Source organism: Microcaecilia unicolor, chromosome 10, assembly GCF_901765095.1.
Source record: "Microcaecilia unicolor chromosome 10, aMicUni1.1, whole genome shotgun sequence".
Classification (NCBI taxonomy): domain Eukaryota; kingdom Metazoa; phylum Chordata; class Amphibia; order Gymnophiona; family Siphonopidae; genus Microcaecilia; species Microcaecilia unicolor.
In genome coordinates, this window is record NC_044040.1 from 169,932,116 (window position 1) to 169,959,134 (window position 27,019).

Sequence of the window (27,019 nt, forward strand, 5' to 3'; positions counted from 1 at the left end):
CTCGCAGACCGACACCCACGCTTGGTGCCTCCAGTGCCTCGGGCCGGAGCACAATATCAAGTCGTGTTCTCTGTGTCTCGGTCTCCGGAAACGGACTCAGGTTGCGAGGCAAGTTCTGCGGGACCGTCTTTTTGGAACTTGCGCCGGCCCCTCGACGTCGACCTCGAAGGCATCGGTATCGACGCCCGGCCCTTCGGTACCGGTATCGATGCCCGAGACATCGGCACCGATGGCAGCGACCCCAGGAGAACAGGTCCCGTCGGCCCGCCGGTCCTCCGGTGAGAGTGGAGGTGAGAGGCCGCGTGGGCAATCGACCCCGGTCACTCCCTCGGCTCGTGGGCCGCGGGACCGAACCCTGTCTGACCCGGTACCTCGAGACCGAGGGGGATCGACCTCCTCCTCCTCCATGCCTTCCGGCGCCGGTGACGGGCATCGCAAGAAGGATAAGAAGCGTCGTCACCGGTCGCCCTCGGTGGATCCGGATATCGGAGAGGAGGCGACGCCGAAGCGTCATCGTCGAGAGGAGAGGTCTCCGTCGGTGGTGGAGGTACCGACGCGTCGGGGTTCCGGCACCTCGGTGCCGTCTCCTGGCCCCCATCAGCTTCTGCCGCCGACGCCCCTACCGGCCCCACCGCCTTTCCCGGCAGCGGGCCTGGACGAGTGCCTCAGAGCCATCCTTCCGGGGATCCTGGAAGGGCTGATGCGCCAGGCTGTGCCGGCGCCGGGGGTGCTTGCGCCCTCGGCGCCGATGACTGTGGCTCCGGCGAGCTCTAGCCCGGCGCCGGGGCCGTCGACACCGCCGCCGCTTGCGGCGCCGGTCTCGACCGCCACGCAGGTGGAGTCCCCGTCGACGTCGATGGAGGGAGCTCCGTCCCCGCCGGCGCGGGAGTCCACCGCTCGACGACACCGAGACCTCGGTGCCTCGACGTCGAGCCGGGCCCGGTTCAGGACTCAGCTACATGAGCTTATGTCCGATACCGAGGATGAGGACTCGTGGGGGGAAGAGGAGGACCCTAGATATTTCTCCTCAGAGGAGTCTACGGGCCTTCCCTCGGACCCCACGCCTTCACCGGAGAGGAAACTCTCACCTCCCGAGAGTCTCTCCTTTGCCTCCTTTGTGCGGGATATGTCTATTAGCATTCCCTTCCCCGTGGTCTCTGTGGAAGAGCCGAGGGCCGAGATGCTCGAGGTCCTCGACTATCCATCACCACCTAGAGAGTCCTCCACGGTGCCGCTGCACAATGTCCTCAAGGAGACACTGCTTCGGAACTGGGTGCGACCATTAACTAACCCCACCATTCCCAAGAAAGCAGAGTCCCAGTACAGGATCCACTCCGACCCAGAGTTAATGCGGCCACAATTGCCCCATGACTCAGCGGTCGTGGATTCTGCTCTCAAGGGGGCACGGAGTTCGAGGGATACCGCCTCGGCGCCCCCGGGGCGGGAGTCTCGCACTCTGGACTCGTTTGGGAGGAAGGCCTACCAATCCTCCATGCTCGTGATCCGCATCCAGTCATACCTGCTCTATATGAGCATTCACATGCGGACCTATGTGCAACAACTGGCGGACCTGGTCGAGAAGCTCCCGCCGGAGCAGTCCAGGCCTTATCAGGAGGTGGTCAGGCAGCTGAAGGCGTGCAGAAAGTTCCTGTCCAGGGGTATCTATGACACCTGTGACGTGGCATCTCGTGCTGCGGCCCAAGGTATAGTGATGCGCAGGCTCTCATGGCTGCGTGCCTCTGACCTGGACAACCGCACCCAGCAGAGACTGGCCGACGTCCCTTGCCGGGGGGATAACATTTTTGGTGAGAAGGTCGAGCAGATGGTGGACCAACTGCATCAGCGGGAAACCGCTCTCGACAAGCTCTCCCACCGGGCGCCTTCAGCATCCACCTCCACAGGTGGACGTTTTTCCCGGGCCCGGCAGGCTGCACCCTATTCTTTTGCAAAGCGTAGGTACAACCAGCCGGCCCGAAGGCCTCGTCAGGCACAGGGACAGCCCCAGCGCGCTCGTTCTCGTCAACAGCGTGCGCCTAAGCAGCCCCCTGCGCCTCCACAGCAAAAGCCGGGGACGGGCTTTTGACTGGATCCACGGGAACATAGCCGCCCTCAGTGTCCGTACCGGACGATCTGCCGGTCGGGGGGAGGTTAAAATTTTTTCACCAAAGGTGGCCTCTCATAACCTCCGACCAGTGGGTTCTCCAAATAGTGCGGTGCGGATACGCCCTGAATTTGGCCTCCCTGCCTCCAAATTGTCCTCCGGGAGCTCAGTCTTTCAGCTCCCATCACAAGCAGGTACTTGCAGAGGAACTCTCCGCCCTTCTCAGCGCCAATGCGGTCGAGCCCGTACCACCCGGGCAGGAAGGGCAGGGATTCTATTCCAGGTACTTCCTTGTGGAAAAGAAAACAGGGGGGATGCGCCCCATCCTAGACCTGAGAGGCCTGAACAAATTCCTGGTAAAAGAAAAGTTCAGGATGCTTTCCTTGGGCACCCTTCTGCCAATGATTCAGAAAAACGATTGGCTATGTTCCCTGGATTTAAAGGACGCATATACTCACATACCGATACTGCCAGCTCACAGACAGTATCTCAGATTCCGCCTGGGCGCACGGCACTTTCAGTATTGTGTGCTGCCCTTTGGGCTCGCCTCTGCCCCACGAGTGTTCACCAAGTGCCTCGTGGTGGTAGCGGCCTACCTACGCAAGCTGGGAGTGCACGTGTTCCCATATCTCGACGATTGGCTGGTCAAGAACACCTCGGAGGCGGGAGCCCTCCGGTCTATGCAGTGCACTACTCGACTTCTGGAGCTGCTGGGGTTTGTGATAAATTACCCAAAGTCCCATCTCCAGCCAACGCAGTCTCTGGAATTCATAGGAGCGCTGCTGAATACCCAGACGGCTCAGGCCTACCTTCCCGAAGCGAGGGCCACCAATCTCCTGGCCCTGGCTTCACAGACCAGAGCGTCTCAGCAGGTCACAGCTCGGCAGATGTTGAGACTTCTGGGTCATATGGCCTCCACAGTTCATGTGACTCCCATGGCTCGTCTTCACATGAGATCTGCTCAATGGACCCTAGCTTCCCAGTGGTTCCAAGCCACCGGGAATCTAGAAGATGTCATCCGCCTCTCCACCAGTTGCCGCACTTCACTGCTCTGGTGGACCATCCGGACCAGTTTGACCCTGGGACGTCCATTCCAAATTCCACAGCCCACGAAAGTGCTGACGACGGATGCATCTCGCCTGGGGTGGGGAGCTCATGTCGATGGGCTCCACACCCAGGGTCTGTGGTCCCTCCAGGAAAAGGATCTGCAGATCAACCTCCTGGAGCTCCGAGCGATCTGGAACGCACTGAAGGCTTTCAGAGATCGGCTGTCCTGCCAAATTATCCAGATTCGGACAGACAATCAGGTTGCAATGTATTCTCCGAGGACAAGCAGGCTGCTTGTTCTCACTGATGGGTGACGTCCACGGCAGCCCCTCCAATCGGAATCTTCACTAGCAAAGTCCTTTGCTAGCCCTCGCGCGCCCGCGCGCACCGCGCATGCGCGGCCGTCTTCCCGCCCGAAACCGGCTCGAGCCGGCCAGTCTTCTTTTGTCCGCACTCGGTACAGTCATGTTTTCGCCGTGTCGAGCCCCGGAAAGTCGACCTCGCGCGTCCAAATTCTGTTTGAGCGTGTTTTTTTCCTTCGGGAAAGCTTTGTTAGTCGGGAAGTGCTCCGGAAACCCTTCGACCGGGTTTCGTGTCAATCCTCCCCGTACTTCCAGCTTTTTGCCCCGGTAAGTTTTCTTTCGTCGTCGGGGTAGGCTTCTTTTCGGCCTCGGTCGAGATTTTTTCTCCCTCTAAATTTTTGGTGCTTCCATTTTCGCCATTTCGGCTTTTGATTTCGCCGGCGTGATTTTTCCGCCCATGACATCGAAGCCTTCCAGCGGCTTCAAGAAGTGCACCCAGTGCGCCCGGGTTATCTCGCTCACTGATCGACACTCGTCGTGTCTTCAGTGTCTGGGGGCCGAGCACCGCCCTCAGAACTGTAGTCTGTGTTCCCTTCTTCAAAGGCGGACTCAGGTAGCGAGACTAGCCCAGTGGAACGTGTTGTTCTCGGGCTCTTCGTCGGCATCGGCACCGGGATCTTCGAGTGCATCGACGTCGTCAGCGTCCAGACCATCTTCCTCGGCCGCCCCTGCATCGAGTGCATCGAGGCATCGGGCCTCTGCATCGGCGCCGAGACATCGGATAGCTGCATCGACGTCGGTGGTACCAGGACCTCGTCTGCTGATGTCGTCGGACGGTGGTGCATCGGGTGGAGTGCAGGTGAGGGCTGTCCATTCCCCTGCTGGTGGCGGTGAGCCCTCGGGTGGGTCTCCTCCTACCCTGAGGGCTCCTGCGGTACAGCCCCCCCGAGATCGACCTTCTTCAGTCTCGGCCCCGAGGAAGCGACGGATGGATTCGACGTCCTCCTCGTCGGTGCCGGGGAGCTCCGGTGACATGCTTCGGAAGAAATCGAAGAAGCATCGACACCGGTCTCCTCCCCATGTCGGCACCGAGAGCTCTGGGTCGCCGAGGGATTCGGCACCCAGCAGGCATCGGCACCGAGAGGACCGCTCACCCTCTGTTCAGGAGGTGTCGATGCGCTCCGCTCTGGACAGCCCGGTACAGCCTCCACGCCCAGAACAGGTACTGACGTCGACGCCTGCATCGACCTCACAGCCTTTCTCTACAGCCGCTCTGAACGAGAGCCTCCGGGCCGTTCTCCCAGAGATTCTGGGAGAGCTGTTGCGCCCTACCCCTCCGGTACCGGCGGTGCTTGCGCCTCCGGTACCGTCGAGCGTGGCGCCGGCTGGCCCATCGCCCAGGTTGAGGTCCCCGACGTCGGTACCGCGTGCGGTACCGACCGCGGCCACCTCCCAGGAAGGCTCCCCGACTACGTCGGCGGAGGGAGCTTCGCCGATGCGGGCGAGGGAGTCTACCTCTCGACGCCCCCATCGTGGACGTGGCTCCACTGAGTCGAGCAGGGCGAGGTTGCAGACACAGGTTCGTGAACTTGTGTCTGACACCGAGGGTGAGGCCTCGTGGGAGGAAGAGGAAGATCCTCGATATTTCTCTGACGAGGAGTCTGAGGGTCTTCCTTCTGATCCCACTCCCTCTCCTGAAAGACAGCTTTCTCCTCCCGAGAGTCTGTCTTTTGCTTCCTTTGTCCGGGAGATGTCTACGGCCATCCCCTTCCCGGTGGTTGTGGAGGACGAGCCCAGGGCTGAAATGTTTGAGCTCCTGGACTATCCTTCTCCACCTAAGGAAGCGTCCACTGTTCCCTTGCACCATGTCCTGAAAAAGACATTGCTTGCGAACTGGACCAAGCCATTAAGTAATCCCCACATTCCCAAGAAGATCGAGTCCCAGTACCGGATCCATGGGGACCCAGAGCTGATGCGCACTCAGTTGCCTCACGACTCTGGAGTTGTGGATTTGGCCCTAAAGAAGGCTAAGAGTTCTAGGGAACATGCTTCGGCGCCCCCGGGCAAGGACGCTAGAACCTTAGACTCCTTTGGGAGGAAGGCCTACCATTCCTCTATGCTCGTGTCCAAGATCCAGTCTTACCAGCTCTACACGAGCATGGACATGCGGAACAATGTGCGGCAGTTGGCGGGCTTGGTTGATGCTCTTCCCCCTGAGCAAGCCAAGCCTTTTCAGGAGGTGGTCAGGCAGCTGAAGGCGTGCAGAAAATTCCTGGCCAGAGGAGTTTATGACACTTTTGATGTTGCGTCCAGGGCCGCTGCTCAAGGTGTGGTGATGCGCAGGCTCTCATGGCTGCGCGCCGCCGACCTGGAGAATAGAATCCAGCAGCGGATTGCGGACTCGCCTTGCCGTGCGGACAACATTTTTGGCGAAAAAGTCGAACAGGTGGTAGAGTCTCTCCACCAGCGGGACACCGCATTCGACAAATTCGCCCGCCGGCAGCCTTCAGCTTCTACCTCTACAGGTAGACGATTTTTCGGGGGAAGGAAGACTGTTCCCTACTCTTCTGGCAGGCGTAGGTACAATCCTCCTTCCCGACAGCCTGCGGCCCAGGCTAAGCCCCAGCGCGCTCGCTCTCGTCAGCAGCGTGCGACTCAGCAAGGCCCCGCGGCTCCCCAGCAAAAGCAAGGGGCGAGCTTTTGACTGGCTCCAGCAGAGCATAGCCGACATCCAAGTGTCCGTGCCGGGCGACCTGCCAGTCGGAGGGAGGTTGAAAGCTTTTCACCAAAAGTGGCCTCTCATAACCTCCGATCAGTGGGTTCTGCAAATAGTCCGGCAAGGATACACCCTCAATTTGGCATCAAACCCTCCAAATTGTCCACCGGGAGCTCAGTCTTACAGCTTCCAGCACAAGAGGGTACTTGCAGAGGAACTCTCCGCCCTTCTCAGCGCCAATGCGGTCGAGCCCGTGCCATCCGGGCAAGAAGGGCTGGGATTCTATTCCAGGTACTTCCTTGTGGAAAAGAAAACAGGGGGGATGCGTCCCATCCTAGACCTAAGGGCCCTGAACAAATATCTCGTAAAAGAAAAGTTCAGGATGCTTTCCCTGGGCACCCTTCTCCCCATGATTCAGCAAAACGATTGGCTATGCTCTCTGGACTTGAAGGATGCCTATACACACATCCCGATACTGCCAGCTCACAGACAGTATCTGCGATTTCAGTTGGGCACCCGCCACTTCCAATACTGTGTGCTACCCTTTGGGCTCGCCTCTGCGCCCAGGGTGTTCACAAAGTGCCTAGCTGTGGTAGCAGCGGCACTTCGCAGGCTGGGAGTGCACGTGTTCCCATATCTCGACGATTGGCTGGTGAAGAACACATCCGAGGCAGGAGCCCTGCAGTCCATGCAGATGACTATTCGCCTTCTGGAGCTACTGGGGTTTGTGATAAATTACCCAAAGTCCCATCTTCTTCCAGTGCAGAACCTCGAATTCATAGGAGCCCTGCTGGATTCTCGGACGGCTCGCGCCTATCTCCCAGAGACGAGGGCCAACAACTTGTTGTCCCTCGTCTCCCGGGTGCGGGCGTCCCAGCAGATCACAGCTCGGCAGATGTTGAGATTGCTGGGCCACATGGCCTCCACAGTTCATGTGACTCCCATGGCCCGCCTTCACATGAGATCTGCTCAATGGACCCTAGCCTCCCAGTGGTATCAGGCCGCTGGGGGACTAGAGGACGTGATCCACCTGTCCACGAGTTTTCTCGAATCCCTGTATTGGTGGACGATTTGGACCAATTTGACTCTGGGACGTCCCTTCCAAATTCCTCAGCCACAAAAAGTGCTGACCACGGATGCGTCTCTCCTGGGATGGGGAGCTCATGTCGATGGGCTTCACACCCAAGGAAGCTGGTCCCTCCAAGAACGCGATCTACAGATCAATCTTCTGGAGTTACGAGCGATCTGGAACGCTCTGAAGGCTTTCAGAGATCGGCTGTCCCACCAAATTATCCAAATTCAGACAGACAACCAGGTTGCCATGTATTATGTAAACAAGCAGGGGGGCACCGGATCTCGCCCCCTGTGTCAGGAAGCCGTCAGCATGTGGACCTGGGCTTGCCGGAACGGCATGGTGCTCCAAGCCACATATCTGGCAGGCGTAAACAACAGTCTGGCCGACAGACTGAGCAGGATTATGCAACCTCACGAGTGGTCGCTCAATTCCAAAGTGGTGCGCCAGATCTTCCAAGCGTGGGGCACCCCCTTGGTGGATCTCTTCGCATCTCGAGTGAACCACAAAGTCCCTCAGTTCTGTTCCAGGCTTCAGGCCCACGGCAGACTGGCATCGGATGCCTTCCTCCTGGACTGGGGGGAGGGTCTGCTGTATGCTTATCCTCCCATTCCTCTGGTGGGGAAGACTTTGTTGAAACTCAAGCAAGACCGAGGCACCATGATCCTGATTGCTCCTTTTTGGCCGCGTCAGATCTGGTTCCCTCTTCTTCTGGAGTTATCCTCCGAAGAACCGTGGAGATTGGAGTGTTTTCCGACCCTCATCACGCAGGACGAAGGGGCTCTTCTGCATCCCAACCTCCAGTCTCTGGCTCTCACGGCCTGGATGTTGAGGGCGTAGATTTTGCCTCTTTGGGTCTGCCAGAGGGTGTCTCCCGCATCTTGCTTGTTTCCAGGAAAGACTCCACTAAGAGAAGTTACTTCTTTCATTGGCGGAGGTTTGCCGTCTGGTGTGACAGCAAGGCCCTAGATCCTCGCTCTTGTCCTACACAGACCCTGCTTGAATACCTTCTGCACTTGTCTGAGTCTGGTCTCAAGACCAACTCTGTAAGAGTTCATCTTAGTGCAATCAGTGCATACCATTACCATGTGGAAGGTAAGCCGATCTCAGGACAGCCTTTAGTTGTTCGCTTCATGAGAGGTTTGCTTTTGTCAAAGCCCCCTGTCAAGCCTCCTACAGTGTCATGGGATCTCAATGTCGTTCTCACCCAGCTGATGAAACCTCCGTTTGAGCCACTGAATTCCTGCCATCCGAAGTACTTGACCTGGAAGGTCATTTTCTTGGTGGCAGTTACTTCAGCTCGTAGAGTCAGTGAGCTTCAGGCCCTGGTAGCCCAGGCCCCTTACACCAAATTTCATCATAACAGAGTAGTCCTCCGCACTCACCCTAAGTTCTTGCCAAAGGTCGTGTCGGAGTTCCATCTGAACCAGTCAATTGTCTTGCCAACATTCTTTCCCCGTCCTCATTCCTGCCCTGCTGAACGTCAGCTGCACACATTGGACTGCAAGAGAGCATTGGCCTTCTACTTGGAGCGGACACAGCCCCACAGACAGTCCGCCCAATTGTTTGTTTCTTTTGATCCCAATAGGAGGGGAGTGGCTGTAGGGAAACGCACCATATCCAATTGGCTAGCAGATTGCATTTCCTTCACTTACGCCCAGGCGGGGCTGGCTCTTGAGGGTCATGTCACGGCTCATAATGTTAGAGCCATGGCTGCGTCGGTAGCTCACTTGAAGTCAGCCTCCATTGAAGAAATTTGCAAAGCTGCGACGTGGGCTTCTGTCCACACATTCACATCCCATTACTGCCTGCAGCAGGATACCCGACGCGACAGTCGGTTCGGGCAGTCAGTTCTTCAGAACCTGTTTGGGCTTTAGGATCCAACTCCACCCCCCGAGGGCCCTGTTTGTTCTGTTCCAGGCTACACTCTCAGTTAGTTGGTAAAATTTTTTTAGGTCAATCTCTGTTATGTCCTCGCCGTTGCGAGGCCCAATTGACCATGGTTGTTGTTTTGAGTGAGCCTGGGGGCTAGGGATACCCCATCAGTGAGAACAAGCAGCCTGCTTGTCCTCGGAGAAAGCGAATGCTACATACCTGTAGAAGGTATTCTCCGAGGACAGCAGGCTGATTGTTCTCACAAACCCGCCCGCCTCCCCTTTGGAGTTGTGTCTTCCCTTAAGAGTATTGTCTTGCTACATACTGGACTGGCCGGCTCGAGCCGGTTTCGGGCGGGAAGACGGCCGCGCATGCGCGGTGCGCGCGGGCGCGCGAGGGCTAGCAAAGGACTTTGCTAGTGAAGATTCCGATTGGAGGGGCTGCCGTGGACGTCACCCATCAGTGAGAACAATCAGCCTGCTGTCCTCGGAGAATACCTTCTACAGGTATGTAGCATTCGCTTTACGTCAACAAGCAGGGGGGCACCGGATCTCGCCCCCTGTGTCAGGAAGCCGTCGGGATGTGGCGTTGGGCGTGCCGGTTCGGCATGCTCCTCCAAGCCACGTACCTGGCAGGCGTAAACAACAGTCTGGCCGACAGACTGAGCAGAGTCATGCAACCGCACGAGTGGTCGCTCCATGCCAGAGTGGTACGCAAGATCTTCCGAGAGTGGGGCACCCCCTCGGTGGACCTTTTCGCCTCTCAGACCAACCACAAGCTGCCTCTGTTCTGTTCCAGACTTCAGGCACACGGCAGGCTAGCGTCGGATGCCTTTCTCCTCCATTGGGGGACCGGCCTCCTGTATGCTTATCCTCCCATACCTTTGGTGGGGAAGACCTTACTGAAGCTCAAGCAAGACCGCGGCACCATGATTCTGATAGCGCCCTTTTGGCCCCGTCAGATCTGGTTCCCTCTTCTTCTGGAGTTGTCCTCCGAGGAACCGTGGAGATTGGAGTGTTTTCCGACTCTCATCTCGCAGAACGACGGAGCGTTGCTGCACCCCAACCTTCAATCCCTGGCTCTCACGGCCTGGATGTTGAGGGCGTAGACTTCGCTGCGTTGGGTCTGTCTGAGGGTGTCTCCCGTGTCTTGCTTGCCTCTAGGAAGGATTCCACTAAAAAGAGTTACTTTTTCAAGTGGAGGAGGTTTGTCGTGTGGTGTGAGAGCAAGGCCCTAGAACCTCGTTCTTGCCCTGCACAGATCCTGCTTGAATACCTTCTGCACTTATCAGAGTCTGGCCTCAAGACCAACTCAGTAAGGAATCACCTTAGTGCGATTAGTGCTTACCATTATCGTGTGGACGGTAAAGCCATCTCTGGAGAGCCTTTAGTCGTTCGATTCATGAGAGGCTTGCTTTTGTCAAAGCCCCCTATCAAGCCTCCTACAGTGTCATGGGATCTCAACGTCGTCCTCACCCAGCTGATGAAACCTCCTTTTGAGCCACTGAATACCTGCCATCTGAAGTATTTGACCTGGAAGGTCATTTTCTTGGTGGCAGTTACTTCAGCTCGTAGGGTCAGTGAGCTTCAAGCCCTAGTAGCTCATGCTCCATATACCAAATTTCATCACAACAGAGTAGTGCTCCGCACCCACCCAAAGTTCCTGCCGAAGGTGGTGTCGGAGTTCCATCTTAACCAGTCAATTGTCTTGCCAACATTCTTCCCCAGGCCGCATACCCGCCCTGCTGAACGTCAGTTGCACACATTGGACTGCAAGAGAGCATTGGCCTTCTACTTGGAGCGGACACAGCCCCACAGACAGTCCGCCCAATTGTTTATTTCTTTCGACCCTAACAGGCTAGGGGTCGCTGTCGGGAAACGCACCATCTCCAATTGGCTAGCAGATTGCATTTCCTTCACTTACGCCCAGGCTGGGCTGGCTCTTGAGGGTCATGTCACGGCTCATAGTGTTAGAGCCATGGCAGCGTCAGTGGCCCACTTGAAGTCAGCCACTATTGAAGAGATTTGCAAGGCTGCGACGTGGTCATCTGTCCACACATTCACATCACATTACTGCCTCCAGCAGGATACCCGACGCGACAGTCGGTTCGGGCAGTCGGTGCTGCAGAATCTGTTTGGGGTGTAAATCCAACTCCACCCTCCAGGACCCGAATTTATTCTGGTCAGGCTGCACTCTCAGTTAGTTGTTCTTCGTAGGTCAATTTCTGTTGTACCCTCGCCGTTGCGAGGTTCAATTGACCTGGGTTCTTGTTTTGAGTGAGCCTGAGAGCTAGGGATACCCCAGTCGTGAGAACAAGCAGCCTGCTTGTCCTCGGAGAAAGTGAATGATACATACCTGTAGCAGGTGTTCTCCGAGGACAGCAGGCTGATTGTTCTCACCTACCCTCCCTCCTCCCCTTTGGAGTTGTGTTTCATATTTTATTGCTTGTCATTCAACTGGCGGGAGCGGTCGCGCACGGGCGGGAAGACGGCCGCGCATGCGCGGTGGGCGTGCCCTGCGTGCCGACCGTCCCGCGAAGCTTTTTCCGGTTGGTGGGGGCTGCCGCGGACGTCACCCCAGTCGTGAGAACAATCAGCCTGCTATCCTCGGAGAACACCTGCTACAGGTATGTATCATTCACTGTTTTTGAATTTATTGCAATCTATACAACTGATACTTCCATTACGTTCATTCCCACTATTCCAGGACGAGTGGGTAGTTATGTCCATCGACCAGCAGGTGGAGATAGAAAATACAGAACTGAGCACCACTACATAGCTCCCTGCTAGCAGCTCAGCTCCTCAGTATCTTCTATCTCCAGCAGGTGGATGGACAGCCTTGCTCCTGGTCCAGTTGGTCAACTGGTTCCCAGTTGAGTAGAGTGAGCAGTTGAGCAGACATACCTGGTGGTGCTTGGGGTCCCTGTTGTGCCTTCCCCCGGGGTGTTCTGCGCCTTTTTCCTGTTTTCCCTCTGTGTGGACCCAGGGTGGTGGGGCCTTTCTGTTGTGCTTCAGGCCTTGGGACATCGATGGGAGCACTGTGTGTTGGTGCTACAAAAAAATATATAAATCCGTGGAGGAGCAGTTTAATGATTAGATCAGTGGAGTGAGAACCAGGGGAGCCTGGTTGAAATCTCACAACTGTTGTTGAGGTCTTTGGCAGATACAAACAGACTGTGATTCCTCCGAAGACAGAAAACTGCCTAATCAACCTGAATGTAAAAAAAACAAAACATTTTTGCTTGGTGCTGTGCTCCGGTTAAAAAAAAAAAAAGCGGGTGTGTAGCGCGGTGCGCCACATGTTTTCTCGCGCAGCGGCAGTCTCTGGCCATGGCAACCCCCGCTTAGTGTGTGGCCTGTTGCCCGTCTTGCAGTGAGCGGTGTTCCTCCTTGGGCTGCTGCACGGTCTGCAGTCTGGTTCCCAAGTGGAGGATCTGATTCGAGGCTCGCACATACAGGGCGCGCTTGGTCAGAGCAGCGCGTTTGTTTCGGCTCTAGTTCCCGGTGAAGGGCCTTGGTGCTTCGCCTCAGAAGGAGGCGGGAATGGCGGCCATTTTGTTTTTTTCGGCAGAAGCGAAACCCCTATGCAGGCAGCTGTGTAGGTGGGTGTCCCTGGGTCAGGGCCAACCCTTCGTCTGCTCCACCAGGCCTTGGGCTAGTGCTAGGAGCCTTTTCTCTAGCAGGCCTGGCAGCTCGGGGAGAGAGAGGAGGTAGGGATCTCCCTGCCTGTTCCCAGGGATCGCGACTGCTGCCCCGTGGAGACTTAGTCTTAGATTTTCTGCAGTTGGGCTGCTAGGAGGTGGCCCCCTGAATTCAGAGGCAATTGCAGCGCTCTCTTGGGGAGTTTCCGGAAGCTAGTCAGGCGGCTTGCCTTATGAAGAGCCTTGGGGGACCGTCCAGGGTATTTCTCCATTCACCTGGACATTCGGATCCTTCTTGCCGCAAGATGGAGTGCATCTGACACAGGCCTACAGGTTGGGAGGACTGTGGCCCATCCTTTTTGTCTGGTGCCAGAAGGAAGAGATGTTCCCTTACCTAAATTAGACTCGGTGTCTTTAGTCACCTAGAGTATTACCCTCCCGGTGGTTGGTGGCCTTGCCTTGAGGGATCTGCTAGATAGGAAGCCGAAACAGGCTTTCCAGCACACCTTGAGGTGACTGCTTTGGAGCTGCAGGCTTATATTTGTAGCCCTTTGGTGGCACAGGCCTGTTTGCAATGACATCAGCAGTCCTTTTTCCCGGGGCAGTCCCGGGCTGCCTGGATGGAGGTGGGCTTAACCTGTCTGATGGCCACTGTGTATGTCAGTTTTTCAGCCACAGGCATGTCTTTGACGCTCTCCATGAGGCGTCAGTCCTGGCTGTGGGCTTGGGTGGCCGTTGCCATTTCAAAGGCCTGCGTGGTCAGGTTACCCTTTTGAGACACATTTCTTTTTGGGAATGACCTCAGCAATTTGGTTCAGGAGCTGGGTGAGCGGGCCCCAGCGTCCTCCATAAGACGCTCTTTGTTCCTCTGCTTGCCTTGTGGGCTGAGCAGGTGCCCTGTTTCATGACAGCTCCTTGTGTAGGTCTGGTCGGCAGACCTTTGGCCAGAGGGCTCAGTTTCGGGCCTGGCAATATTCCTTCCGGGGGACAGAAAACCGACAGGGCACTCAAAGTGAGTGGCTGCTGTCTCCCGGCAATCCCAATATAGCCAGGCCGGATGGTCCCTCCGGGCCTACAGGGGGCCGCTTCAGGCCTTTCGGGACGTGTGGTCTACCTTTTCCTCAGCTCTGGTGCTGGTTATTCTGGGTGATGGCTTCCAGTTGGAGTTCTCCCTTCTGGTAGCTCCTCTCTTCTTACAGTCTCCTTGTCGGGGGCCTCTGGCAGCTCAGAGCAGAAGCTCAGTTGAGGTGCTGCTGGCCCTTCGGGCTATTGTTCCCATCCCTCTCGCTGAGCGCGATCTGGTTGGTTCTCCTCCTATTTTGAGGTTCCCAGGAAGATCAGAGCAGTGCAACCCAATTGGGATCTCTAGGGGTCCACCGGTGTCCGTTTTTGGATGGTGACCCTGAGGTCTGTGCTCCTGTCCGTTCAGAGAGTTGTCTCTGCTTTTGAGACCAGGGAGGCGTAATTACCTTCCCCTCTTGGGGCTGTTTCTGCAGTTCTTTTCCAATTCCAGTCCCAACCATTTGATCTCCTCACAGGCCCGGGGACCTTTTCCTAGGTCGTGCATGTAGCGGTCTTTCTGCGGAGACGGAGGTTTCGTTTCCTCCTGCACTTGGACAGCTGGCTAATCCGAGCCTCCTCTTACCAAGCCTGTGTAGAGGCTCCTTTAACAATGGTTCACCTCCTATTTTGTTTTTTCTTTTCTGGTTTGGGTGTTCAATTTCAGTGGGGGTGGCTGGCGCCAACACACCAGCTTGGAGCATCTAGGTCTTCTTTTCGATTCCCTGTGAGCTTGAGTGTTTCTCACAGAGGGACGGTGCTATAAGATAGCGCACTGGATTCTTTGCTTCTGCTTCGTTCCCAGCTTCCAGCCTGGGATTTTGTGCAGCTCCTTGGTTCTGTGACAGCGGCCCTGGAAGTGGTACCTTACCCTCAGATGCGGCCAATTTATAGGGCCCTGTTCAGCTCCTGGTCTCCGATTTCAGAGGGTTATAGTCTCTGGCTTCTTTGCCCCTGGCAGTCAGACAGACCTGAGGTGGTTGTGGCTTCACCAGTTGTTGACTCTAGGGCGGGCCCTCCCTACTCCTGCCTTGAAGTGGGATCTATGGTTGATAGTTTCTTGGGCTGGGGGGGCCCTTTACAGGGGTTCCCATGGCACGGCTCTTGGTTTCCAGTAGAGGTGCATTGGCCCTCTTGAGCTGTGAGGGGTGCGCTAAGCTCTGGAGGCTTTTGCCCCACTGTTGGGAATGCTTTGGTTTGGGCCTTTTCGGACATTGCTATGGCACTAGCCTCTTCTACTATATTAGGGGGGGGGGGGGTCTCCTAGCAGTCTGCTTGCTCTGGAGCCCAACTGGTTAATGGCCAGGGCAGAGAGACACCTTTTGTGCCTTTCAGCGGTTTTGAGGGGTCCCTCTCGTGGGGACCGGCCTTGTTAGCAGGCACGCTCGGACTTCCAGCGATTTGGGAGCTGTCGGTCGAGCCGTTACAGCTGCTGATGTGTCGATGGGGCTTGGTTCTCTTGGCCTATTCCTATGTCACTGTTCCTCGATTCTTGAACCGTCACAGGGAAGAGGACTCTCTGGATCTGGACACCCTGCTGCGTTTGTGTTTGAGCGAGGGACTCCTGTACGCCTTCCCTATGCCGAAGTTAGGCCAGGAGTGGAGGAGAGTGGGAGACCTTCAGGATACAGTGCTCCTGTTCTCCAGTTTGGACACTGCTCCAGTACTATGCAGATCTTGTGAAGCTCCTAGTTAGGGAGCTAATGCGATTCCCTGGGCCATTTCCTGGCATTTTTGCGGGGGGAGTATCAAGGGCTAGAGCTGGGTTCCTTGTGGGTTCCAGTGGCAGCCCTGGCTTGCTTTCAGGGTCGTTGGCAGACCTCTTCTTCAGCGGCTCTTCCGGTTGTAATTCGTTTTCAGAGAGTTTTGGGTCACTTACACTGCCCTTCACGTGCCTTTTCCGAATGGGATTTTATGCTGGTCCTTCGGGTGCTGCAGCACTGTCCATTTGTGCCCCGTCGCTAGGTGATCCTGATAGTTCTCACGTAGAACTTGGTGCTATTAGGGCACTTCCGTTGGTCTGTTGCTTCTTGCAACTTCAGGCTCCTTCTTAGGACCCTTTCTCCGTCTTTGTTTTGGAGGCGGGGTCCCGTTTTGGGCAGTACCATCCTTCTTGCCCGAGTGCATGTTGGTTTCTTTTTATTTAGTCGTCTATATGCCTCTTGCATGATTCTGAACTTTCACAGGGCTCTCGTGTTTTTTCGAGGTTCCCGATGTCTTCTGCCTTTCGTATAGACCTTTTGTGCAGTTTGGTAAACAGCAGTTGGGTCTCATGGCTTCCAAGGCCTCCTTTGCCCGGTGGGTGAAATTGACCATGGTCTCTGCTTGTATTCTGGGAGGCTCTTCTCCTCATGTTGGAAGGCACACTCTCCTGGGCGTGTGACTACGTCTTGGGCAAAGGCTTCGTTGTCTTCTCTGATGGATATTTGTAGGGCAGAGGCATTGTCTTCTCTGCTTTCCTTCAGTAGCATGATGGTATAGCGGGGGCCACGCAGGCAGCGGCTGCATTTGGGGTGTCAATTCTGCTTGTGGCAGTGAACGTAATGGAAGGAGAATTAGGATTTACCTGATAATTTTCTTTCCATTAGTTCTTCACACTATTCCAGGAGCCCTCCTGTGGTTCAGCACTCTGATTGGTGGCTCTATGCACGGTCTTTGTATCCTGTTTTCCAGGGATCTTGTCTTCGGATGGTTCTTGGAGCTGAATGTGTTGGTTGCTGACCATGCGCCTGATTGGGCGTTCTTTCTTCCTTGCTTGAGGACTGATACTGAGAAGCTGAGCTGCTAGCAGGGAGCTATGTAGTGGTGCTCAGTTCTGTATTTTTTATCTCCACCTGCTGGTCGATGGACATAACTACCCACTCGTCCTGGAATAGTGTGAAAAACTAATGGAAAGAAAATTATCAGGTAAGTCCTAATTTCTCCTTTGGAAGTCCACTGTAAATTGAATTGCAATAGGCTATCAGGTGTTCATAAACTTCTTTCCCTAAAAGGGACGAGCACAGCTATTCTATGATGTCCACTCAATTCTTAAAGGCAGCCTCCCTCCAGGATGCCTCACCCTAAAATTGCACTTCTGGTGTGATATTTTTTTTTTCTTTTTTTAATTTTTATTTTTTTATGTCCTCTGCTTTTTCAGCACCTCTTCCCATGATCTGCTCCAACCTCTCTGACTACTGCTGCAGGTCTTTTGACGATGACTCCTCTGCTTATCCCTGGCCTAGAACTCCTCCACATGCCTCCTGAAGTTCACCAAATCCTGCTGCAGGTTTACTACCGCAGAGATTTGATGTCCTCTCAGACAGAATCGATTATGTGCATGGATCTCTAATAACCACTGGAGCATGTCAGTCTGCGTAATACCTTCACTTCTCCTCTCCTTATGCTCCAGTTTAGGATTGGAGCTTATTGACATCTGTGCTATCTTACCTGTGTCCTATGGTCACTTCTCTAGGTTTGTCACCTAAACAGAAGGTCTCCAGTTGCTTCCTCACAAACATCTACATACGACTGCCTTTAAGAGAGACTGTCTCTTGCTTTCCAACTGATATATAATGCTTACTAAAGGGTGTTTAATGCACTGCTCTCCCGGAGCACTTTCACATTGTATCCGTTTTCCATTGCTGGTGTTGGTTCTTTCATTTAAGTGGTCGAACAATGTATAGGTATACTGATAGAATTTTTATACAGGCTTAAAATTGGGAATAAACCAATGAATGCTTTTTTGGATCACTCCATTCAGTTATCTTTTTTAACACACACACACAAAAATCTTGTTTACTAGTCGTCAGCAGTATCTGAATATTGCAAGAAACTAGGCCTTCTTGCCTGCCTTCATACTTGGTACAGTCAGTTTATGGAGGGTTGACTGCTCAGTTGGAACTTATGAAGGTCAGAAGGGTTAATAAGAAGAAGATTGGAATGCTGTGGTTCATGCAATAGTTATCTCATTTGGGAAAATGTGTGTATCACCCGCTTTAAAAAGGACACCATAGCAGTAATCCAAAAATGTAGTTTCTGCTTATTTTACTTTGCAATATCCCTTGTTTTGTGCATTGTTCCATTTATGTACCTAGTGTAATGACATTCTGAAACTATTCATCCTAAATTTAATAATTGGTATCCTTAGACTATGGCTCATCAGCTTTGGAGTAACCACAGCATCCAGCTGGTAGGCTAATATTTTGTAAGATAACTGAATACAACATGTTTTTCAAAACTTTGTGTTGTGGTACAGAAATGAAAAGCTGTATATAGAACGGAGCAGAGCCCAGTAATTTTACAGGAAAATGGATCAAAATTTGTTTTTCAGCAGCTAGGCAGAGTAAAAACAAATGGGGTAGCCCAGCAAGTAGAGGGATACTTTGGAAGGAATTGATAGAATTGTTAAGTTATTTGCTAAAGATGAGTAATGTTGATGGAACACACCCTTCCTCCTTGCATAACATTATCATGTCAGATGTGTTTATACTAGTGTTTCTCAATCTGGTCTGGAGTACTGTACCTAGTCTGATTATCAGACTATTCACATTGAATATGCATGAGAGATTGTCTACAGTTCCTCCATTTGCATGGCTGTCACAATGAATATGCATGAGATAATCCGGCTGATAAGGTTTGCAAGGAGCTACTTCATTAGAAGCATGAGAGACACTGATTTACTTCATATGTTAAGCATTTCTTGTCATCGATTAGAGGGCATATTGCTTACAGGCTCTCAGTTGCCTTAGTTATAAGTTGTGTTCATTTTCATTTAATTTGTTTTATATCCATTAACTTATTTATATTTGTGTTTTATAATTTGCAGCTCAAAATTCTAATGCAGATTTTGCAAACTTTGATGCATTTGGACAGTCTAGTGGTTCAAGTAATTTTGGAGGTTTCCCCACAGCAAGTCAGTCTTTTCAGTCCCAAACTACAGGTAGAATATTTCAGTCCTTCTGCTTCACTGCCAAACAAAGTAAATGTACTTTTCTAATATTTTTTCCTTGTGACCTCACTTCTGTGCTCATCTGCCTTCAATAGTCCTCTTGATGCTTTGGGGAAACCTTTAAATGCTTTTGGGATTTTTTTTTTTTTCATTTGTTGGTGAATACTTTTTTGCTTATTAGCTCTGCCTTTAAAATGTTCATCGATCATATGTATGTCTGACTGTAGCTGTCTCTGGCAGACGCCAGGTCATATTTAAAATTCATAGTGAAATAGTTTGTTTTTATACCCATGTAATATCCACAAATATTATAAAAATGCTGGTGATAGTTATATTTTAAACAATGCATTAAGACTTACAAAATTTTCTGGTTGATATAGCCAGTACTGGGTAGACTTCTATGGTCTGTGCCCTGATTGTGGATGGACAGATTCAGCTTCAGAAGTTGGAGAACAAGGCCAGTGCTGGGCAGACTTCTACGATCTGTGTCCTGATTATGACTAAATAGATTTGGATGGGCTAGAGTGGAGCTTTTCAGGGGCTTCAATGACAACCTCAGAAGTTTTAGAACAAGGACAGTGCCGTGCAAACTTCTACGGTCTATGCCCTGAAAATGGCGGGGACAAATCAAGATTGGGTGTGCATACGGAGTATTGCATCATACCTTATGGGTTTGTCTTGTTGAGCAGACTGGATGGACCATATAGGTCTTTATGTGCCATCATCTACTATGTTACTATCAGAGCATATTAACTTTGTGTGTAGTGAGTAACACAGTTATATCTTTCTCCATGGACAAGCAGGATCAGTCAGCCACACACTGATGTCAACTGACAGCACCACAGACAGATTAACTCTCCTGGAGCTCAGAAAAACCAGGGGGAAACCCCATATGCCTACTGGTTTCCTCTCTAGACTGTTCTTTCATCTTGCCAAGTGGACAGATCTCCCTGCTCTCCTCTTTTCTTGTCAGATTTAACATATACTTATTTTCTCTTTATTCTACTTGCTATGTCCCCTCTAATGAAGAGAAAATCAGTTTCTTCAGGGACCTTATGCATCAAGATAGATGACATGGGTCTGGGAGATGCCCCTTTCCTGGCAGCAGTGGCCACCTGGGGAAGGTGGGATATGATCCTGACTACAATTGATCTAGAGGGGAGACATCCTCATTTTTTGGTCGGGTGTTGAAATCTTCCCCCTCCCTCTTCTTGTGAATCATATTAACACTGTCAATATTAGGAGGAGAGGAATGCCCAGCAGGAAAAGAGCTGATAGTGCCTCTATAAAAGTCTCTGGTGAGATCTCCAACCCAGTTTGTATCCATGAGCTCCCATCTACTTCCACTGACAATAGATATGTCGGTCACAGGCCTGGGAATACGTCTAGGTCAACTTCATGTTCAAGGCTAGAAGCTCACTCTTGGTGCCCACTACACTCAAGATCCCTACTTTGTGCCGCTCTACAAACCATTCTGAAACCTGGCATTTTCATCAACACATTCTTGGTACTTTGTCTCTGGTACATATTCTCTCTCCCACAGAGGCATAAACTGTATTTCAGTGCTGCCCCAGGTTACATCATTGCCTGGGAGCTTCTGTTGCTTTCGAAGCTGCTGTTACTTTTTGGGCAAATGACTGCATTGTTGTAGGAGCAGTTATCTTGTGGTCAAACATGGTAAATCAAATATTTAGAAACCTCATAGAAAATTCTTCTCACATGTTTAAAAACTGCTTTCCTCTGACAGATACTCGAGACCCACTGGTCATAACTTCCAGGTTCTGCCTCAATTACTGTTTACTTATCCTACCTTTTTAGATATTTTGTAAGATCCAAGATTTGCTTAGCCTCTAAGACCATCTGTGAGGGAACCCACAAGGTCAATTTTTCTCTTTTTGCCCAAGGGCTACAAACTATTACCGGTTTACTTGCTTTGTCCTGTTACTACCCTCCATAGCTCACCAAGAGGGATTATGGTGCCAAGAATTTACTTTGGTGGAATCCCTGTGTCCTAAAAGGGAAGTTTCTTTCTTTCTTTTTTTTTTTTTTTTTTTGATGCTAGTACAAGGGTGAAGACCCCTGTCAAAGGAGAAAAAAAAGGTAAACAAATAAGTAAGTGCTATGCTATATACACTTGATTCTATGTGAACCACGTAGTTCCCAACTGGTCACCTGAAGTGTCTTGGTATGATAATGTGTTTTTTTTTTTGTTTTTTTTAATCTTATCTTTACCAAGTCTGTTTTTTTACAGTTGGTTTACTCTGTCGCTTCCTCCCTGTTCACTTTGATCTATGCTCTTCAAGGGACCCCTAACCCTTGGAATACTGTGGCATTCTCGCCCACACAAAAGACTACATACTGTAGGCTAAAAAATGAGCTCTTGCCCTTTACACCTCAAATTCCCGGCACTTGGGAAGATATGTCTGTCCACTATTCCTTACCATGACCATAGTAAATTTCCCTTGTAACTAGTTCTAGGAATATTTCCTGTCTCCTGGTTTTTATACAAGCAGATGGATTTCTTGCATAGACACAGCCTACCATATGTAGATTTCCATACATACTTTATACTGCTTGTGCTAAAAGGCCTCTGGAATGTGTTCACTCCCTTTTGTCTAGCAACCTACTCTGTGTTTCCTGTGGGGGCTTTTGTCATGCCATTTAACTGCCTGGTTGTTCCGAGGTGTTTTACTCACCTCTGTTTTCTGGAGTACTGCCCTTTTGTCTTCTACTTTCATTCATATTACCCAGTAACAGGTGCAATGTGATGCACAGCTTGCAATGTTTTGGTTCATTTCCTCCATTAATTAGAACTTGCAGTCTGTGGTAGTGTCATGTTTGAGGTATCACTGTCCTTATTTAACCTTGAACAATACTTCCTCTGTTGTCTCATCCTACTACAGCACACAGGGTAAACCATACACACCTCTAGCACTACCTCACAGCCTTAAGCTTGGGAATCATCGGTGTGTGGCTGACCAATCCTGTTTGTCCATGGAGCAAGTGAGGTTACTTGCCTGTAACAGAGGTCCTCCTTGGACAGCCGGATAAAACAGCCGTACAACCCCCCCCCCCCCCCCCCCCCCCCGAATGAACTTGCTTACAGCTGTATAAAGCACTGGAGAGGAAGCCGTCCAGATTTTCTAAGCTCTAGGAGAGCTAATCAGTCCATAGCACAGTTAGATGTCACCAGTATGTGGTTGATATATCCTGCTGTCCAGTTGGAAGTAACCAACCTCAATTTCCCAGAGAGCTAACACGGTTTTTGTGTGTTATTTGTACTGTTAGGTAGGGTTACCATATTTGTCGGGATAAGAGGACACCCATCACGCCCCTGCACCACAGTATCACCTTGAACCCCCCCCCCCACACACACACACAAGAAAGCCAGATTCCTTCCCTCTCCCCCCAAGTGTGTCCCCTCCAATCTTTTTTTTTTTTTCCAGCCTCCCTGTACTCACCTTTTTTTTTTTTTTTTTTTTTAAACTCCCATCTACATCCTCTCCCGTCCTGTACCTTATTGTGCCTGGTGATCTAGTGACCTCTTTGGGGCAGGAAAGAGACCCCTCTTTCCTATCTGGTGCTGCCACAGACCACTCGTTCCCAGCATCACTTCTAAATGGCTGCTGAGAGTTAAGCAGTGACCTTGTAAGACTTCTACGGAACTCTCGTGAGGCTGGCACTTGAACTCTCGGCAGCCATTTTGAAATGGAGCTGGGAGTGAGAGGTCTGCGGCAGCGCCGGGCAGGAAAGTGAGGGCTCTTTCCTGCCACGAAGAGGCCACTGGACCACCAGGGCACGACGACAAGGTGCAGGAGGGGAGGACACCCTGAGACCCGCCTACCCGCTCACAAACCTGGACAAACAGGCAGGCTGGCAAAACCCGCCTGGACGTTGTGGTGTCCTCAAAAAGAGGACATGTCTGGGTAAAACCAGACATATGGTAACCCTAGTTATAGGGTTATAAAGCTGTTTATTTTGAAACTAATAAACTGTACCAGCTAATGTCAACTTTCAAGGTGAGCACACTGTCATCGATCTGATGATGCAGACTAACAGGCTATGATGTGTCTTCAACCTTGCATTTCAAATACATTTGGCTTTATAATAGTATGTGCAAGAGTCTTAACATTTCAGAAGTGCTTTGGCAAGCTTTGTGCTTTTTATTTCAGACATCTGTTTGAATCACACACAGTAGTAAAAATGTTTGCTTAGGCCTGCTATTACTATCTATTATTTTAAAACTTTGACTTTAGGACCAGTTTCTTCTTCCTTTTTTCCATTTTGAGTGCTTTCTTTAAAAATTGTTTCCATTACTTCCCCCCCCCCCCCTCACATTTTTCTTTTAATTGAATTCCTCAATTAATTTTTGGCTGCCTAGTATTCAGAACACTTTCATCCAGCTGCGGTTCTCCAGGCTGCACACAGTAGGTTTCACCTTTGTGTGGGGAACAGCTGAAGATGTGTTCTTAGTCATTCCTAATGCCTTCATGAGCTTTGCCTTTGTGAAGCTTATATTGGTTTCCATCAGGTTTATACCTTCTCATCAGTGGTATGTTTTTCAGTGGTTGATTTCCACTCTCTCCCATCAATCAGCAGTCTGAACAAACAGCATGGTTATTCATGTTAACCCATGTAAAAACAGCCTTTTCAAAACTTTCCTTGCACCTCTCCCTCGTGTGGGTGGAAGTGAGCACGCTGTTTGACAAATACACATATTTTATGGAACCACAGTCATGCATACAGGGGAAACAGTTTCAATAATTTTTTTTTTGTGTGTGTTTTTTTTAAATCATTAAACGTGCCTCATGGTCCACGTTTGACAATAACTCACACACCTAAAGTATTTATTTCAATGTGCATACCTCTACAGTGGGAATAGAGGCTGCATCAGGAGAAGGAAAGTCATGGCTGAGAGGTTGGTTTGCAGATGCAGCTTCTAAGTCTAAACTCAGCAGATTTCCCATTTGAGGCTCCCTCTTGTTTGGTGAGGATTTAGATGTTGGTTTGTAGTCTGGGAGAGTCTAAAGTTCCTAGACTCCAGGAGGACTGGCCGAAGCCCTCAGGTCGCACTCTGTTTTCGACTCACGGTCAGGGACGTGATTTTTGGCGTCCCCGGCCAGGTAGGTCTGCTCCAGCTCAACGGTCGCGCTTCTTTCAAAGGAATCAGTTCTTTCATGGCGCCCGTAGAGTAGGTAAGGACTCAGGAGCCTCCTTCCAGTCATCCGCTCGTTCTTCCCAATGAAGGTTTCAGGGCCCAGCCTCTGGTTCCCGTGGGAGTGCATTTGGCACAGTTCTTCCAGAGGTGGGCCCAGACCACCGACCAGTGGGTCTTGGATGTTATTTGAGAAGGGTACGCCTTAGAGTTTGTGCGTCCTTTGGCGGACGCCTTTCTGGAGTCTCCCTGTCGAACTCGCTTAAAGGTGGATGTCAGGGGGACTCTAGACAAGCTTCTCAGCCTCCAGGCTATTTGTCCTGTTCCTGCCGCAGAACTCAGACAGGGGTGGTATTCAATTTATTTTGTCGTCCCCAAGAAAGAGGGTTCTTTCCGGCCGATTCTGGATCTCAAGGTGGTTAATCGGCTCTCAAGGTTTCCTCTTTTCGTATGGAGACTCTCTGGTCGGTTATTGTAGAGTCAGACCCGGAGAGTTTGACGGCTCTAGATCTGACAGAGGCCTATCTGCATATCCCTATCCGTCCTTTACATTGGCGCTTCCTACACTTTGCCGTTCTCGGGCACCATTTCCAGTTTCGGGCATTGCTGTTTGGTTTGGCAACAGTTCCCCGGACCTTTACCAAGGTGATGGTGGTTGTGGCAGCGGCTGTCCGGAAAGAGGGAATTCTGGTTCATCCTTATCTGGACGATTGGCTCATTCGGGCCAAGTTGTTTCAGGAGAGCCAGCAAGTTATGAACAGTTCCTTCAGTCCCTCGGGTGGATAGTCCATTTCCAGAAGAGTCGCCTGCACCCTCTCAGTCCCTGGATTACTTGGGGTTACACTTAGACACTGTAAAGGGGCAAGTGTACCTGACTGAAGCCCGAATTCTCATGTTGCAGACCGTGGTCCGTCAATTCCACCAGTCAGTTCAACCATCAGCGAAGGACTATCTCCAGGTACAAGATTCTATGGCAGCCACGATAGAGACGCTTCCCTGGGCCAGGGCCTACATGAGTTCACTTAAAAGATCCCTCCTCTCCAGGTGGTCTCCATAGAGGGATTTTATTTGGAAAAAGCTGCCGCTCCTGGCTTGGGAGTGGAGCGCTCTACTTTGGTGGCTTCGGACATCCCATCTCTCCAAGGAATGCTGCTGGATGCTCCGCAATGGACTGTGGTCACGATGGATGCCAGTCTGAAGGGCTGGGAGCCCATTGTCTGAGCCAATATGCACAAGGTCTCTGGTCACCAGAGGAGGCGACCAGTTCCATCAACCTCTTAGAGCTGCGGGCAATCCGCTTGGCACTCCGAGCCTTTTGGCCTCTCCTGGAAGGCCGGGCAGTACGCGTGTCTGACAACGCCATGGCGGTGGCCTATTTCAATCGCCAAGGAGGAACAAAAAGTCTTCGCTTAGAGCAGGAAGCTGCTCAACTGCTGGATTGGGCGGAGATTCATCTGCTAGTGCTGTCGGCGGCTCATGTGGCAGGAGTGGAAAATGCAGGCGGACTTTCTCAGTCGCACCACCTTGGATTCCGGGGACTAGGCTGTAAGCAAGGACGCATTCCAGATACTAGTGAGTCGATGGGTTCTTCCAGCCCTGTATCATTTCACCTCAGCGGCCAACGCGAAGGTTCCAAAATCTCAGGGACTCGATGCGCTCCTTCAGCTGTGGCCAGAGGGTCTTCTCTATGCCTTCCTTCCGTGGCCTCTGTTGGGTCGCCTGATCCAGAAGATAAAGCTTACAGGGGCTGAGTACTTTTGAAAGCTCCGGACTGACCTTGCATGTCTTGGTACGCCGATCTTCGCAGTCTGTTGGTTGGTCCTCCTCTACGGTTCCTGGTTCTTCCAGGGTTATTGGTGCTGGATCCTGTTCTTCATCCAGACCCCGGTCGATTTTGTCTTACGGCTTGGCTATTGAACGGGTGAGGTTGACTAAGAGAGGTTACTCAGCAGGAGTGATTTCCACCATGCTCAAGTCTAGATGTCGTTCCACTTCTCTAAATTATATCAGAACTTGGAGAGTTTTTGAGGAGTGGTGTGAGGGCGACGATTCTTCTCTGTTTCACGCTTCTGTATCGCAGATTCTAGATTTTTTACAGCGGGGACTCAACAAGGGCCCTGTCCTCGCTTAAGGTCCAGGTTGCGGCTTTATCTTGCTTCAGGGGACTGGTTCGAGGTAAGTCCCTGGCCTCACATCCGGATGGTCTGTGTTTTTTGTGGGAGCGGGTCTTGTGAGGCCGCCCGCACAAAGTATTTTTCCTTTGTAGGACCTCAATTTGGTACTTTCGGCCTTGTCTCGTCCTCCCTTTGAGCCTCTCTCATCCTGCACTTTGAAGGATTTGACTCTTAAGGTGGTTTTTCTGATGGCGATTGCTTCAGCTAGGAGAGTTTCAGAGTTGCAGGCCCTTTCTTGTGGTCACCGTTCTTGGAGTTCGCGAAGGATCGGATGGTTTTGCGTCCAGTTCCGTCCTTTCTTCCCAAGGTCTTGTCATGTTTTCATGTTTCACAGTCTGTGGTCTTGCCAGTCGTGGGGTCTTCCTCAGGTTCAGAAGAGCAGTGCCGCCTCAACTGTCTAGATGTTAGAAGGGCGCTTAAGTGCTGTTTGAGGCGTACAGATGAATTTCGGCAGACAGATCGTTTGTCCTTATCGGGGGAGCCCGGAAGGGGCTGGCAGCTTCTAAGCCCACCGTTTCTCATTGGCTCAAGATGATTGCTTCCGCTTATCTTTTGGCAGGTAAGCCACCTCCTGCAGGAGTTGAGGCTCACTGTAGCAGAGGTCAGGCTGCTTCTTGGGCTGAGCGGTGTTTGGTTTTTCCTCTTGAGATCTGCAGAGCGGTGACTTGGTCCTCGTTGCATTCTTTTTCCAAGCATTACCAGTTGGATGTGCAGGGTCGGCAGGATACAGCGTTTGGGGCACAGGTGCTTACAGCGGAGCTGCTGGGGTCCCACCCATGATTTCACTGCTCTGTTACTTCCCATCAGTCAATCACTGGGCCGGTCCAGAGAGACTAAAGGAAAGCAAATTAGCAGGTAAGGCTAATTTCTCCTTAATGGAACTGGTCAGCCCACAGAAATGAAAATAGTTGCTTAGTGTAGAGGCTTTACATAGTAAATGATGGTAGG

At 51.8% G+C, this 27,019-nt stretch overlaps 1 protein-coding gene across 5 annotated transcripts in view; it reads left to right on the forward strand.

The window, feature by feature from the left end:
* AGFG1 (ArfGAP with FG repeats 1) overlaps positions 1-27,019 on the forward strand; it is a 145,369-nt gene that overhangs the window by 62,338 nt on the left and 56,012 nt on the right. For 4 of the 5 annotated variants that reach the window (XM_030215708.1, XM_030215709.1, XM_030215707.1 and 1 more), the window contains exon 6: positions 18,620-18,733. The exons of the other annotated variant lie outside the window; for it this stretch is intronic. In XM_030215708.1, the coding sequence (XP_030071568.1) occupies positions 18,620-18,733 (114 nt within the window). The remainder of the gene's footprint in view (positions 1-18,619; positions 18,734-27,019) is intronic. 5 annotated transcript variants of the gene reach the window in all.